This window comes from Alternaria viburni (genome assembly GCF_023758015.1).
Source record: "Alternaria viburni strain BMP 2772 chromosome Unknown scaffold_44, whole genome shotgun sequence".
Classification (NCBI taxonomy): domain Eukaryota; kingdom Fungi; phylum Ascomycota; class Dothideomycetes; order Pleosporales; family Pleosporaceae; genus Alternaria; species Alternaria viburni.
Genome location: NW_026055813.1, coordinates 25,794 through 40,244, shown reverse-complemented (window position 1 = coordinate 40,244; position 14,451 = coordinate 25,794). Strand labels below are relative to the sequence as shown.

General features: G+C 54.7%; 6 protein-coding genes across 6 annotated transcripts; 2 read left to right on the top strand and 4 right to left on the bottom strand.

Moving 5' to 3' along the window:
• Positions 1-769: 769 nt before the first annotated feature.
• LCB2 (serine palmitoyltransferase component) lies at positions 770-2,764 on the bottom strand (the record flags this gene model as incomplete). Its single annotated transcript, XM_049360373.1, has 1 exon — positions 770-2,764. One exon carries the CDS (start codon positions 2,762-2,764, stop codon positions 770-772), a length of 1,995 nt encoding a protein of 664 aa, XP_049205134.1.
• A 2,305-nt stretch (positions 2,765-5,069) lies between these two features.
• Positions 5,070-6,855, bottom strand: J4E79_011543 (uncharacterized protein; the record flags this gene model as incomplete). Its single annotated transcript, XM_049360372.1, has 2 exons — positions 5,070-6,525; positions 6,578-6,855. 2 exons carry the CDS (start codon positions 6,853-6,855, stop codon positions 5,070-5,072), a joined length of 1,734 nt encoding a protein of 577 aa, XP_049205133.1.
• A 2,325-nt stretch (positions 6,856-9,180) lies between these two features.
• On the bottom strand, positions 9,181-10,460 carry MDM10 (Mitochondrial distribution and morphology protein 10; the record flags this gene model as incomplete). The annotated part of the gene is made up of 3 exons (XM_049360371.1): positions 9,181-9,983; positions 10,032-10,310; positions 10,364-10,460. The coding sequence occupies 3 exons, from the start codon at positions 10,458-10,460 to the stop codon at positions 9,181-9,183; spliced, it is 1,179 nt and encodes a 392-aa protein (XP_049205132.1).
• Positions 10,461-10,685: 225 nt separating this feature from the next.
• On the top strand, positions 10,686-11,447 carry J4E79_011541 (uncharacterized protein; the record flags this gene model as incomplete). Its single annotated transcript, XM_049360370.1, has 2 exons — positions 10,686-10,876; positions 10,931-11,447. The coding sequence occupies 2 exons, from the start codon at positions 10,686-10,688 to the stop codon at positions 11,445-11,447; spliced, it is 708 nt and encodes a 235-aa protein (XP_049205131.1).
• A 353-nt stretch (positions 11,448-11,800) lies between these two features.
• J4E79_011540 (uncharacterized protein) lies at positions 11,801-12,075 on the bottom strand (the record flags this gene model as incomplete). Its single annotated transcript, XM_049360369.1, has 2 exons — positions 11,801-11,935; positions 12,001-12,075. 2 exons carry the CDS (start codon positions 12,073-12,075, stop codon positions 11,801-11,803), a joined length of 210 nt encoding a protein of 69 aa, XP_049205130.1.
• A 1,877-nt stretch (positions 12,076-13,952) lies between these two features.
• Positions 13,953-14,386, top strand: J4E79_011539 (uncharacterized protein; the record flags this gene model as incomplete). The annotated part of the gene is made up of 2 exons (XM_049360368.1): positions 13,953-14,116; positions 14,170-14,386. 2 exons carry the CDS (start codon positions 13,953-13,955, stop codon positions 14,384-14,386), a joined length of 381 nt encoding a protein of 126 aa, XP_049205129.1.
• Positions 14,387-14,451: the final 65 nt, after the last annotated feature.

Here is a 14,451-nt window from a genome sequence, read left to right as displayed (position 1 = left end):
AATTAGCATATCAAACATGTCATATCTCAAAGAAGACAAAAGGCATAGTCTTGTGCAAAAAGCCAGGTGTGACAACGTTCAAACCAAGGAAAAGAGGTTGTGCTCATCATGACATTTCATTGTCTTTTCACTATCCCCGCGCCGCTATCTCTCATATATCGCCCTCCAGTATCCAGATTATATGGTCTATAGACATGTGGTGGATACTGGAGGGCGATGATTGTAGTCTAGTGTTATGACAACATTCATCGCCCTACAGTATCCACCAGATGTCTATAGACCATCTAATCTGGATACATATCTATCATCAACCTCTACCCTCGACCTTCCCAATCACTCAGCCACCACATTACGATTACCGACTACTACCCACTTCAACAACCTATTCACCGCGACTTCAAAATGCATATTCACAACCACAAACATAAATAAAAACAACGACGAGCAATCATATCCATCAGAATGCAAAACATCATCACACCTCCAGAAAACAAGTGCAATGCCATGCGGACATAAAAAAAGTTTAATAGTGTAAAAAAGCCAACAGCGAGGGTATTGAATCGAGAAAGAGTTATGATACAAGACAAGCAAACACGCGCCAGAACAAGGCCAACGCGCACGACAACGGGGGACGCCAAAATGCTCCAAAAGTGTTCGCCTGAATAACGTCGTGAAACCAGTAAGCGTGGTCGGGATGACAAAAAGCGTTGATGAGAAGATGATACAAGGAAAGATACTGCGTAGGACATATATAAACATGTAATTCTTTTTACCGCAGCGTCCCTTGAACATCATCAACAGTCCTCTTGAGTACATCCTCGATCCTCCACCTGGGGGGCTTGGGCATCGTCTCCTTGTTATCATCCGCGGCCTTGCTCATCTCGAGAAGGTCCTCCGGTTCCGCACCGCCAGCAACACCGCTGCTGAACTTGAGTTGGAGGAGCTCGCCAACCTGGTCGCAAGCCGTGAGCATACGGTCGAGATCGTCCTTGGTGTGCGCGGCGCTGACGCAGAAGCGGGCGCGTGATGAGACGAGAGGGGTGGCTGGGTAACCGACGACGACGACGGAGATCTTGCGCTTGAGCATCTCATGGGAGAAGGCGGGCATCTTGGCGGGGTTGTAGAGCATGACGGGGATGATGGGGGAGTCGTCGTGGCCGTAGACGATGAAGCCGAGGCGCTTCAAACCGAGACGGAGGTAGCGCGAGTTGAAGCAGAGACGCTGAAGTCGCTCTTCACCTTGGCCGGGGACGATGGAACCGTCGATGATACGGAGGGCGGAGGAGATCTGCATGAGGACGGGTGGTGCGGGTGACTCGGCGAAGAGCATGGCGGCGTTGGAGGTGCGGAGCTTGTCGATAATGGGCTTCTCAGCGGCGATGTAACCACCGTTAGCACCGAAGGATTTCGTCAATGTACCCATGAGGATGTCAACTTCCGAGGGGTCGATGCCAAAGTAGTCGCATACACCACGTCCGCGAGGGCCGACACCACCGACAGAGTGGGCCTCGTCGACGAAGAGGTTGAACTTGTACTTGTGCTTCAGGCTGATGATACCGGGAAGGTTGCACATGGTGCCCTCCATGGAGTAGAGACCCTCAACGGCGACCAGAATCTTCTTCCATGGGCGGTGGGTACGGGGCTGACCTTGCGAGATGGCTTCACGGAGCTTGCGCTCGAGATCGCGCATGTCGTTGTGCTTGAACATTGTGACCATGGCACCGGAGAGACGAGCGCCGAATCGGATGGAAGAGTGGTTCAGTTCGTCGGAGATCATGAGGCAGCCCTTTCCAACGATGGTGGGGAATGTGGTAGCGTTCGTAACGAAACCCATGGAGAAGACCATTGAAGCTGGCTTGCCGACGAACTTGGCGATGAGGTCCTCAACCTCGACAGTGAGGTCTGAAGTACCGCTGTCTGATCGGGGACTGGCCATTGAGATTCCGTATTTCCTGATGGTAGCTTCGGCGGCGTCTGCGCAGGGACCTTCTGATTGGGCAAATCCGAGGTAGTTGTAGGAGCTCATGTTGAGGGTTTCCGTGGTGGTACCGAGCATCTTGAAAGTATTGTTGCCGTCATCTGACTTGCGATCAAGCACGGTGATGAAGCGTCCAGGAACACCGGTTGTCGGTCGCGAGAAGCAGTCGTTGATGCGCATCTTCAGCCGCCTGGTGTAGAAGTTGTCAAAGTCGCTGTTGAGGGGTGCATATCCGTCCTTCTCCTGCAGATGGCTGTAGTGTTGCTTCCTGAAGCGCTTGCCGAAGAAGTCGCGAACATGTCCGAATACTATTAGGATTAAGTAGCTGATGTATGTGGTGAAAAGGAAATAATATGGCGGCTCGTCCTCGATGGGGTCGCCGAACTCGCCCTCGAACTTGCTGAGGTAGCGGTGCTTCTGGGAGCCAAGGGGACCGAATTGGGCGTGTGCTCGAGCGAGGCGGCGCTGCTCCTCTGGCGAAGGCGGCTGGAAGAGGGTCTTGGGCTCCGTGGGCATCTTCTCGCCGGTCGCGGTGGTCAGGTTGATGGTCGGGAGAGAGATTTGCGAGGGCGAGGGGTTATTGAGCAGGGCCTGTTGCTGGGCAACGAATGCCTCTCGCAGGAGAGCGGCGTCGGTCCGGGACTTGGGGGAGCCACCGAAGAGGGATGTGAACTTGTTGCCCTTTGCGAAGGATTGTCGACGCGCTGGCTCGCGCTTCTCGGCGGAGGGATCGAGGGGGGGAGCAGGGGCGGTGGATGCGAACGGGTTGATGCTTCGGACAGGCATTGCAGCAATTGCTCTCGGACGGCGGTATTAGAGTAGGCAGGGCAGACGCAGGGAGATGCAGGCTCGAGTATCGTCCCACGGCGGAGCTGGCGGTGAAGAATGCAGGAGGTCGCGGGAGAAGCTAGACGGGAAAGGGATCAGCAGGCGACTCGAGGAAGAATTGGCGGCGCTGCGTGAGGATGTCGGCGAGCAGCGGCTGGGACAGTGGTGGGTGAAGGGCAGTCTTAGTAGGACTGTACTGACGCGCTCATGCACCCGGAGCGTGGACAAAGCCGGGGAGCGGCAGTGCCGGATAGCGTGCAGGAGATAGACGAAAGCTGGGAAAGAGATTGGAGGCTGGGATTGGGCAGGTGCAGCGGGAGGCCGCGGACGCTTGGAGGAAAAGGACCTACGTGCTGCTCGCGGTGCAATAAACAGAGGCTTGACTGGTACTGCGGAGTACGTGAAGGGCTGTCGCAACGCTTTTCGTGTTCCTGAGTGGCGCGGCCGTTTGCTGCGAACCACCAAGCTTCTGCGCCGCCGGTCGTGACGTAGAGATGGCGTGAAAGTCCTGGCACGATCAACACCAACGGGCAAGTAATGAGCGACAAGATGTGGGTGTGGAGCGAGAGAAGAAAGCTGGCACTTCACTTATCAGCGTCGAGGCAAGGGGTGGTGCAGTCGAAAAGCAGCGGCGAGCTGGTTGGCCCGACGAAACGTGAAATGAGCAGCCCCATTGTCCCGTTCGGCACCACGCCGCTTGGGGCACAACGTCAGGGGAACTCGATGCCGATCGCTGCCACTTCGCCCTCAAATCGCCCTCCTCGCCTGCCGAGCATCGCAAGCCTTGCCAGACTAGACCCGTACCTCGTCCGAGCCTGAAAAGCCTTGCGACTCGGGCCATAATCGCGCGGGCCCAGAGCTTGTCTGCGATGTGCCTGCGCGCCTGCGATGCCAACGGGCCTCGCCGCACGTCATCGACTACATCAAATTTCTTAACCCAGTTCTTGCGCAACGTTCGGTCTGACAAGCCTGACATAATCACCGCATGCTCTGTCATCCACGCATGGCTGTTGCTGTCTGCTGTCTGCTGTCAGCCACGACGTGCTCGCCCACTGATGCCCACCGCTTGGCATGCTGTAAGCGTTGCGGCACTCACACCACCACGTATAGTCGACGATCTTATTGCAGTGCTATTTCCTTTTCCAGCTTCGCCTACACCATCGACTAGCACATAAGCACATGCGGCCACATATTTGAAGACGTCGTGCCGCCGCTGCGCAGCTGTCACCACGCGACAATTACTCTCCTTACACACGCCTGTGTAGCATGGAATAACATGTTACAGCCTCCCAGCGAATGATTGGCCCACCAGATTTTGTAATCATCGTGTGGAGGTTCAACGGGCTGGCCCGAGACCACTCTCATTAATGCGCTGTCAAATGGGCTGTGTAGCCCTTCCTAGTGCGAGGATTCGCTGTAAATTACGATGGACTTTCATCTCGCAACCGGGGATACGAGACAACCTGTCCATCGTAATTTCACTCTGCTATAACATGGCACTTCCCCGCTTCCTACAGCTCTACACACCTCCCCATAGCACATTGCTGGCACCATCCCAGGTCGGTTCAAGTAATGTAATGTATTTGTTTACTGATCTCGAAGAACAGCTGTTTACCGGAGACCCCTTTGAAAGCTACATACTCAAGCACGCGCAGCGGCTCTGTAATCCACCACAACCCCCGCAGCTCAAGATCTCCTTAAAATGGCAATCCCTCCACCTGCCAGCCGAGCCCGACAAGAGAAAATTCCGAGATGCACGCAACATATGAAACAATGGCTAGCTCGCAACAGAAAAAGAAGAGATGATGAACAATGAAAAGAACAATCCAAAAGGAAAAAGACGACCAGCATATGCCGCTGACGTCTGCCAACACCAGCGCAGGTTCCACCAGTCCGCCATTTCTCTGTATAGTTCCAAGCCTACCCAATCCTGAGCAACGCCGTGTTCAATAACCAGTCCCTGTATGGTGGTCGTTCAACCTGCGTTACGAAGAGTAGTGATGGAAAGTAGTGGAAGGGTGGCTTCCTACAAGCGACGGGAAAACCCCATGGCTTTGTAGATCCAAGGATTTGAGACCAATATGTGAGAGATGACAACCACATTAAGTATGAGCGATAATGGAGAGCAAGAGCCGCAAATGCCCTGCCACTGTTCCAAGCAGCAGGGCGTACGCATCGAGCTTCTTCGTAAGAAAGCAACCGCGACCGGGTATAAGAGCACGCAAAAGAATAATTGACAAACAGACGGTAGTGTGCGGGCTGCTCATTGCATCTGGTGATGCTCCGGTGACATGCTTGATGGGTCTAACGAGCCGAATGACACCAGGTTCTGCATGTCCAAGTCGTCGACGTTGTCATCCATCATCGGTGACCGGAACGGCATGTTGAGATTTTGCTTGGCGTACATGTCTGTCATCTGCAGCGCCTCGTCGGACATGCCGTTGTCGTGCGACATTGGGTACACATCATTGTGGTTGTCACGACCGAAAGAACCCAGTGGTGGTGACTGGTTAGCAATGATAGGGTCAGGGTGGTTCATCGCCGGCATAGGTGAGTGGTGAGATGCAGAAGGTGGCGGGCCCATTGGTGTATGTACATAGGGAGGAATGTTGTACTGGCCATAGTTGGATGCCGGGATGTTGTCGTTTGATGGACCCGATGTGAAAAAGGAAGGCGTGCCGTACTCCGAAGGTGAGTTGGCGGTAGTGGCCGACATGGGGTACTGTCGGTAGTCCATGCCGTACCCTGCAGAAGTGTCGATGCTCAGGTGAGGACCAATGGGGCCTGCACTCTGGGGCGTCGGCGCAAAGATCTCAGGGTTAGGAACATACGGCGACGGCTCTTGTTGGATCAAGAAAGATGGCATCGGGTTGCGAAGCATAGAAAAGTCCATCGCAACAGGCACTGAACGACTTCGCTGGCGCTTGTGACCGCGCGGTTGGAAGGGTTGAGGTGCAAGATGCGTCTCCTGAAACATGCCCATGTGATGCGGGTGCTGGAGGTGGTTTGGTTGGGACGCGGGCCGGTGGTTGATGGGCGAGACCGGTGCCGAGACGGCGAATGTGTTTGGGTCGAACATGTTGTGTCGGTTCTGAAACGACTCCAGTGAGACAAGTTTCGCCAACTGACCGCTCAGCACCTTCGGGTGACCACCCAAATGGTGCAACATAATGTTCGATGCTTGCTGGTCCTCGGTAAAGTCGCCGCATTGGAAAAATCCTCCCGAACCGGAAGAGTCCATGAAGAAGTTCGGAGGGCGGTTGAGCTCGACAATCAGGCCTCCGGGGCGTTGCGACGCACCCTCAGCGTTTGCGGTCATGTCGCCATTCTCCAGTGAAATGTTCTTAATGTATGAGAATGGGTACTCAATCTTGTATCCAGCAGAGTCGTTGTTGATGTAGTAGGTGATGCAGCACTTCTCAGGCGAGTAGAATACCACAAGGTCCATGGCGCTCTGTCCAACTCGTCTCCAGCTACCGATGCTGAGGGAGCGGCAAGCAAAGTGGTGGATGACAACCTTGGAGTTGTTGGCGTCGGTGTTGAGAAGCATGCCACTTCCGTATGGCATACCGCCTGCGCGTCCCAGGAAACTAGTGCCGATTGACTTGCCAGACTCCATGGCCTGGAGGGCAAGGTATCGTCGCATGGACTCCGGGATATCATTGCAGTCATCACCGTTCTCGATGCTCTTCTTGGCAATGTTCTTGATCTTGGCACGTCTGTGCAAATGTCAGTACTGCGCACAAGCATCATGCTGCTCGCTTTTCCTACCTGTTCTGGAACCAGATCTGGACTGAGCGCTCGGTCATGTTGATTTCCGAGGCAATTCTTTCGCGGGTAGCAGCAGTGGGAGTGGGGTTCTTGTTGAACTCCACTTCGAGTGTCACCAGTTGGTCTTGAGTGGCCCTCTGTCTCTTCTGGTTGCGCTGCTGCTGGGTGAGGGTGCTCTTGCGCGGGGGTCGGCGCGGGGCAGAGCCCTGCGTCGGGGTCGAGGATGACGCCGGTGGAGATGGCGTGGGCGAGACCATTGCGTCGTCGTTTGACTGCATGTTGGGTGGTGGGGATGATCGGAGGGCGAGAGTTGGACTCGATTCGAAGCGGGGTCGGAGATATAGAGGGAGCAATCGAGCTAACACCTCAGTCTATCTTGGTTCGTAAAGTGTCGTGAAGTAATGGTCCAAGCAATGGTGGTGGGTGAAGATAGTGGAGCTATGCGAAGCTGGTAAGAGTTCAATGTCACGGGAGAAAGAATCCACGTGTGTGAGAAGCTCGAGACACCGTCCAGGCGCGTGTGAGAAGGGTCAAGGGTGAAGGAAGCTGCTGGCCGGGGAGCAGATGGATCGTCCGAAAGCGAGTCCAAGTCGACAAGAGTGAAGGAAGAGGTGCTAAGGAGCGGACAGACAAAGCCTAAAGGAGGGTTGTGAAGAAAGGAACGTGGGCAAAGGCCGAAAGGAGTGGCGGCACTTCGCAGAAGTCGACAGAGAAAGAGAAAGATGTAGGTACCACACCGACAGCAAAGGTGACGATAGGAATCCGGATAGAGGAGCAGGGCCTTGGATGTAAATGAGCGACCGTGGTTGGGAAAGGGGAGATTAAGGGAAGGGGCATTGAAGCCGGGGGGAAGGTGCGCGCCGGCTAGCTTAGGCTGGGCAGGGCGCTAGCTGGCCAGAGAGACGGTTTTAGCCCAACGGCACCACCGCTCGACGCCCGCCCTGGAGGCGCGAGACCAGTGGTGACGCACCAAAACGCTTATGTTCTGAAGCAAACCATGCTCGTCGCAACACTCTGACCGGATGTTCCTCCGCTCTACACCACGACACAACAGCACCAGCATCCGACGGTGCGCGTGCGGCGTGCTCTCTGCCCGCCTGCACGCGCTGCCCGCAATAGCTCCGATCAGGGGGACTACTGCGAGGTACCTCGGAGTCGCGCCACTAGAGACGTGACAGCAAGGGTCGACCGACAGGCTCTGTTCCAAGACTCAGGAGGCCGCCGCCTATAGGGCAATCCTTGCCGCGAGGCTGGCCGCGACAACAGACTCGCATCGCGATACCTGTCAGAACAGCGCGCATGAATGGTGCTCGTTTATCAAAAAAAAGGCCGCGAAGTCGTCGTCCTCATGGTCCGCTTTAGCGTGTTCCGACAGGCCAAACAACGCGCGAGCATGAGGCGCTACCGTTGTCGTGTTTGAGAAGCCCTGCGTCTTCGAGTGCTCACTACGGCAACGATCGGGCAAGGCACACCAGAGCGTGACTGCGAGCGTGGGCGTGAGCGTGAGCGAGAAGGCGCACCGGCAGGGCGTTCAAAGTATTCCTGGCACGCGTCTGTGTCGGTCGCACCTGGCCTACATCGCCGTACGCGCCCGCATTCTTGGTGCTGACAGTGTGCGGCAGAGGGCCCATTTCGGTATCGTGAAGACTTGATCGCGAGCCTCGTGCGGATCGCTCGGGTAAGCCGAGCATGAGAAAAGATCCTGACGAGCATCGGCGCCCGTGCCGTCTAATCGCTCCCATCCTGACACGCTCGTCGCTCGGTCAAAAAGCCACGGAATCGAGATTGTTCACATTTGGCAAGCCGCAATAGTTCGTTGATCTTGAGAGTGCCGACTCAGCTTAGCTCGTCGCCCGTCTTGTCGCCCTACAGCTGTCAATCTATAGTACCGATCGCTTCCCTGCACCATTAATTGCAAGGCTTACGCCAGGCACGGCGGTGTGAATGGTGGACGCGTCGGCAAGCGAGTGACAACAACCACCAACCCGGAAAACTGACTCCCACCAACAACATCATGGCCCGCGCCGAGCGCGGCCTCGACCGGATCTGCAGTCCACCTGCACCCCCAACTTGCGGAAGTCCCTCATCCGTCTCTGCATGCTCAACCACCGTTTGCCTTCAAGAATGTCAAGTGTAACAGAATGTTGCGAATCGTGCCACTGCATTGAAAACACGTCCAAACAGCACCGAAGCAGTGTGACGAGCAGCGTCCATCCCCATACTTTGTTTCAGCGTTACACCGCTCGGGACCAGACTACGCCATCATGCACACTTCGCTACTTACTCGAGCCCTAGCCTGCAATATATGTCGTGTTCAGAAAACACATGGTCGCCCTCGCATGGATACTGTAAGGCTCTCACGGCCCTCGTTTGCGTCCCACTGTTTGACGCCATCGTCTTCTAGAAACATTTCTTGATGCCCTGACCATGTGCGGGAGACGCGTTTCTAGAACAACCGCTGACGAACAGTACAGTGGTCGACGACCCTGGGCTGGGCCGGTTGAGTCAGTTCGGCAGTCGATCCGATGTGCATCCTTCCTTCGTAAACGGTATACTTATTCTTCTTTAACGATCGGGATATTGCCGTCTGTGCGTGTTATCGTTCATGAGGAGTACTGCAGCTCAACACCCACAGAACGGAGCATTTGCTCTCTCTTCTTCAGGTCCAGACTCGCACCAAGAGTGAATAGCAGCTCCTTGATTCTGCCCTCCCACAATACTCCGATATGCCAATCCTGATCGACTCTAGCCTTCAGCACGCCGGATACATCGTCATCTGCAGAAGTTGTTGGGCGTTTCCAATCTGGACGCAACTTCTTGACCGCCCAATCTACGTCGGTCGTGCTGCGTAGACGCCAGAGTTCACACCCGAGCTGCAGCTCACTTTCATACGAGTAGAAGTTGAAGTCGAAGCGGGAGGACAGGGCCAAGTTAGGGCCGGCCTTGACAGCATACGTGGAAGAGAGATTTCCCATCAACGGGTTGAGCGTGAGCGTCATGGTATACGGGAAGCCCGCATGGTTGGGTAGGGTGGCGAACCTCACCCCTGTGCTGATTCCCCCGCTCTTGTTGAGTATGCCATAGTACAGCTCTGCGCCTGCGCTGAAGCGACCATGCACAGGATCCACCTGCTCTGCAGCAACGGGTTCTGCGGGCGCAACTCTGGGGCCTGGACCAAAGTTGTAGAGACCCCGGACGCCCATCAACGCCGAGTCTGTGCTGTACATGTATTCCGTGCTGTATTTGCCGAAGTCATTTTGCAGTAGCGTCAGGATCGTCCCGCCGTTGTTGAGATTGGAGTCGCTCACGGCGGCGATCCTCAGCTGTCGCGTAGGAGTGAGGCGGCGGAGGTACAGGGCTTCGAGCCTCTGCTGTGGTAGGAATATGCGCCCATACAACAGGGTGTCTGTCTCGACTCAGCGGGGGTACGGTAAGGCAGTGTCATCCAGCTCACTCTTGCGGTCTATCCGGCGGCCAGCATGCCAAACCTCCCACGACCACTTCTCGTCCGGTCTCCGCAACTCTTGCACATGCTTGTAGCCTCGTATCACGTTGTGGAGGTCGATGTGGGACGTCCTAAAGTCCTTCCGTAGTGGCAGCGACGAGTAAAGGTAGGATACTGAGCCGTCGACTACCCCCACACTGCCTAGGGTGTACGAGGTTGCGAAATTGGGGGCGGCGAGAGAGGAGATTTGCATGCGCAGCCCACGGGGTATGTCAAAGTCGAGCAATGCTGTCACCTAGAGTCAGCATCCAATCCAGAACGCGACGTCCAGTGTGACGTACCTCGTGCGGACGCGTTCAGTGCGCCATAGGAATTGTCGACGTTCCAGCCCGATGCCTCGTAGAATGCATGCTGCACACTATCCATGAAATCCAACATCGCTATGTTTTCGATTGATCATCTCGAGCGGACTGGGGTGAGGTTGAGTGCGTAGACTCTGGAGAGTGTGAGAGCGACATCTGGATCCACAGCGGAACAGCCGCGGTTGCACCAATCGGGGGTTCGCCAAAATCCCCGCTCAATTTTTTGGAAGTCGCGACCGCAACTTCGAACTTTTTCCTGAGCGCAACCACCAACCACAACACCCCCCAAAATACCGCCACCATGCCCAAATCCAAGCGCCAGAAGGTCGTGCATCTTACCAAGACGGACAAGAAGGGCAAGGAGCTGTCTTTGAAGCTCTTTGCCAATGTCCAGGAAGCGGCGGATAACTTTGAGCACATCTTCGTCTTCGCCGTAGAGAACATGCGCAACTCGTACCTGAAGGAGGTCCGCCAGGAGTTCGCAGACAGCCGGTATGTCTGCGGGAGCGCTTTCATCCAATGCGCGCATGGCTAACGAATGCGCAGATTCTTCTTCGGAAAGACCAAAGTCATGGCGAAAGCGCTTGGCCTAAGCCCAGCAGAAGAGCACCTCTCGAACCTCTCCGAGCTCACCAAGCACCTCAACGGCAATGTCGGACTCTTTTTCACCAGCCGCGAGCCCAGCGAAGTCATCGAGTACTTTGCCAACTACTCGCAAACCGACTTTGCGCGCGCCGGCGTTGTCGCTACACAGACCTTCACAGTACCCGCGGGTGTAGTCCACTCAAGAGGCGGAGAGATTCCCGAAGAAGAGGATGTGCCGCTGCCGCATAGCATGGAGACTACCATCAGGAAATGGGGCATGCCGACGAGGCTCGACAAGGGCAAGATCATTTTGGATGCGCCGTACACCATCGCGGAGGAGGGCAAGGTCATGAACAGTCATCAAACGGCGCTGCTGAAGATGTTCGGTGTGGCCATGGCGGACTTCAAGATCGACCTCAAGGCCTACTACACCAAGGCGACTGAGCAGGTTACAGAGGTTGGAGCTATGGAGGAGTAAAAACAAGCGAAATCAGCTTAGTTCAGTTGCATTATGACGGCGTTTCTTAGGCGTTCGGTTCGACCAGGGAAAAGTATGCTAGATGACTTTGACGGAAAGCTCGAGTCAACCCACGAGCACATCACAATATACCCTATTATGTTGGTCTTCAACTTCGCTAGACCTCTGCACGACTGGCTCTCATGGCATACTGCATATATTTTCCAGTCGCCTGTTCTCTACTTAAAGATATTAAAACCTGCTACAGCATCGCTAATCCAGCTAAAAGACCTCCCACAATAGCTCCAAATGCCTCAGGGTAGTTCGCAACACCTGCGCCCGTCTCGGCCGGAACCGACGCACTTGCCGAAGTCTCATCCGCTGTAGGAGTCGGCGTGCGCGAAGTCCTGACCGATGTAGAAGAGTGTGTCGACGAATGTGTCGAGGTATGCGAGGTTGTAGAGTTGCGCGACAGCGTTGAAGTCGAGAGGGTCGAGTTGGCCATAGCGCTGCTAGACATGGAGATCATGACTGTGCTGCCGGAAGGTGTGAGAGTCGGTAAGTTTGAAAGTACCGGAGCGGACTCGGTGACGGAGGGATAGACGATGGTGCTAGGGCCAAAGAAAGGCGCCGTATCCGGGTCGAACATTGGGCCGGTATCTACATCGGATGCTTGATTAGAGTTGAGATTCCAGGCATACTACATGCAAAACTATTGCCGTCGACCAAACTTACAGCTTGAGGTTGAGGCATCTTGCGCAAGCGCGGCGACCACCAGGCCAAACAAGGCAACGAGCACCTTCATACTTTCTTTCTTGCTACCCAACTTGTCGCGTTGTGATGCACTAGTAACGGCAGTCGGCAGTCGTGAAACTCAATAGTGATGCTGGCGGAACCTCGAACGTGTAGTGACGAAGATAATAAAATGGTATTAGGAAAGAGCGAAAGGGTTAAAAGTAAGGATCGACCGACGACTACGACCGCGATGGAAAGTGAAGCCCAGCACACGCGCGCGCATCACGTAGGACCAGAAAACTGGTTCTCAGAGACTTTTAATCCCCATTCACTCTACTCCCTGCCCCGTCAGCCTGTTCTGGCCCTCCGCCCCTAAAGAGAAGGATCTCGTAAAGAACAAGCATATCAATACTCTCCCGCAACCCGCCCAATGATGGCCGCCCAGTCAGCGTGGCCAGAGGCATGGTCATCTCCGTGGGGCTAGACGTGTTTCGGATGGGGGCTCGTGTTCTCGTGTCTACATGGCTGCGAGCCCGAAAGTTAGTGGCGCCTAGTCCTATTGCCGCCTGTGTGCGATGCGAGACTGGCGCGGTGAATCTATGGATTGGACTTGGGCAGGCTAGAGGGTAGAAAGTGAGCAGCTGATGCGCGCGATGGGGGCTTGCTTTTTTGGGTGATGTCGATGGATGGCTTTGTGAATGGATGCTAGCGAGCGTTGGAGGCGCGCGTGAGTGGAGATACCCCACATGGCGCCCCTGATGGCTTGGCAGGTACAAGCGGGCGAGCAAGCGATGTGAGGACGCGTGCATGACGTGCTTCTTTTTCTGAGCCCGCAGCACCAACGCGGAGCCTGAGACCGCTATCACACAACTGACTCTGGTATACGAAATTACCCCGCGGATCTTTAGATCTGGACTCTGTTCACAAAATACAATAGGCCTTGCACGGCCACTGCGGCTGCGGTGTCGCGCAAACCAGATGAGCTGCCTAGGTATCGTCACTTCATCTGCTCTCGAACATGTGTCTTGATCTCACTTTCATGTCTTGCATGGAGTCTAACACAAAGTTGCTTGCTAACAATGGAATTGTCTCGGTGCTCAGCACATATAATGCAGCATCCACAAGCAGAAGGTAGAGCTTCACAGCCAGAAACGGACACTACCTCATCAGCAGTTCCAAATGAACTATCAAGCCCAGAACAGCCCACTCGGAGGGCGCGGTTTATTTGCGAATCGATCACTTGGACGGGGCGACCTCATACTCACGGAAGACCCCATTGTCTTCTGCAACACCGGTAGTACTGAAAACCAGTGGTCCGACCAGGAGACCGTCGACACTTTCTATGATGCTCAACGAGTACATGCAACTTCTGTCATCTATGCAGCTGTGAACGATCTTACATTAGAGCAGCGAAAAACACTACGTACGCTCTGGCCCCGGCCAGCCCATGGTTCTACACTCGATCGATACGTCGATCGTTTCGAACGCAACGCATTCACCTTCGTGAATGCCAGCAATAACAAAACACACCTGGTAGTGTATGAAGACATCAGCTCCATCAACCACTCTTGTGTTCCAAACGCTACCATCGAAATCTGGCCCCGCCGCACTTTGTTTCCGGAAGGCCAAGCAAGGCTCGTAGCAACTCAAGCAATCCCAGACGGAGCCGAGGTCTTTGTAAATTACATAGAACGCGACTGGCTTGGCGATCATGTAGCTCGAAATGCTGTACTTAATCACCACTGGGGATTTACGTGTTCATGCAACGGGTGTACACACCCGTTTACCGCTATGGATACTATCTCACGCAACCTGGCGAGCGCATACAAGACCAACATCACTGCAATGGCAGCGGTAATAACCGAGGAGCAGAAGAATCACAGCATCATGAACCTGGAGGGCTACATCAAAATTCTTACTTCTTTGGGTAGGTGGGATGCAGAGCTATCCAAAGCGTAGGTCAAATCACTTAATCCTCATGACTACACCACTGATGACTTTTGAACAGATCCCTAGAACTCGCAAGGCTTTACTTCGGAAAGGAAGACTACGCGCAGGCAAAGCAAACTGCCCACGCAGGGCTAATCGTCGAGAAGAACTTCTTCATCGCTACTTGGAATCAGCAGCTGAACGACATACTAGGACAGTGTCACCAGGAGGACGAAAGGCTGCTTGAGGAGTACAACAAGGCAGCCATGGGTCCTTTTTCAATCAAGCCTATGTAGTGTTTGCATATGATCATTCGTTGTATTTCGTCCTGAACAATGAGCGTGTCGATGATTCTCTCTCA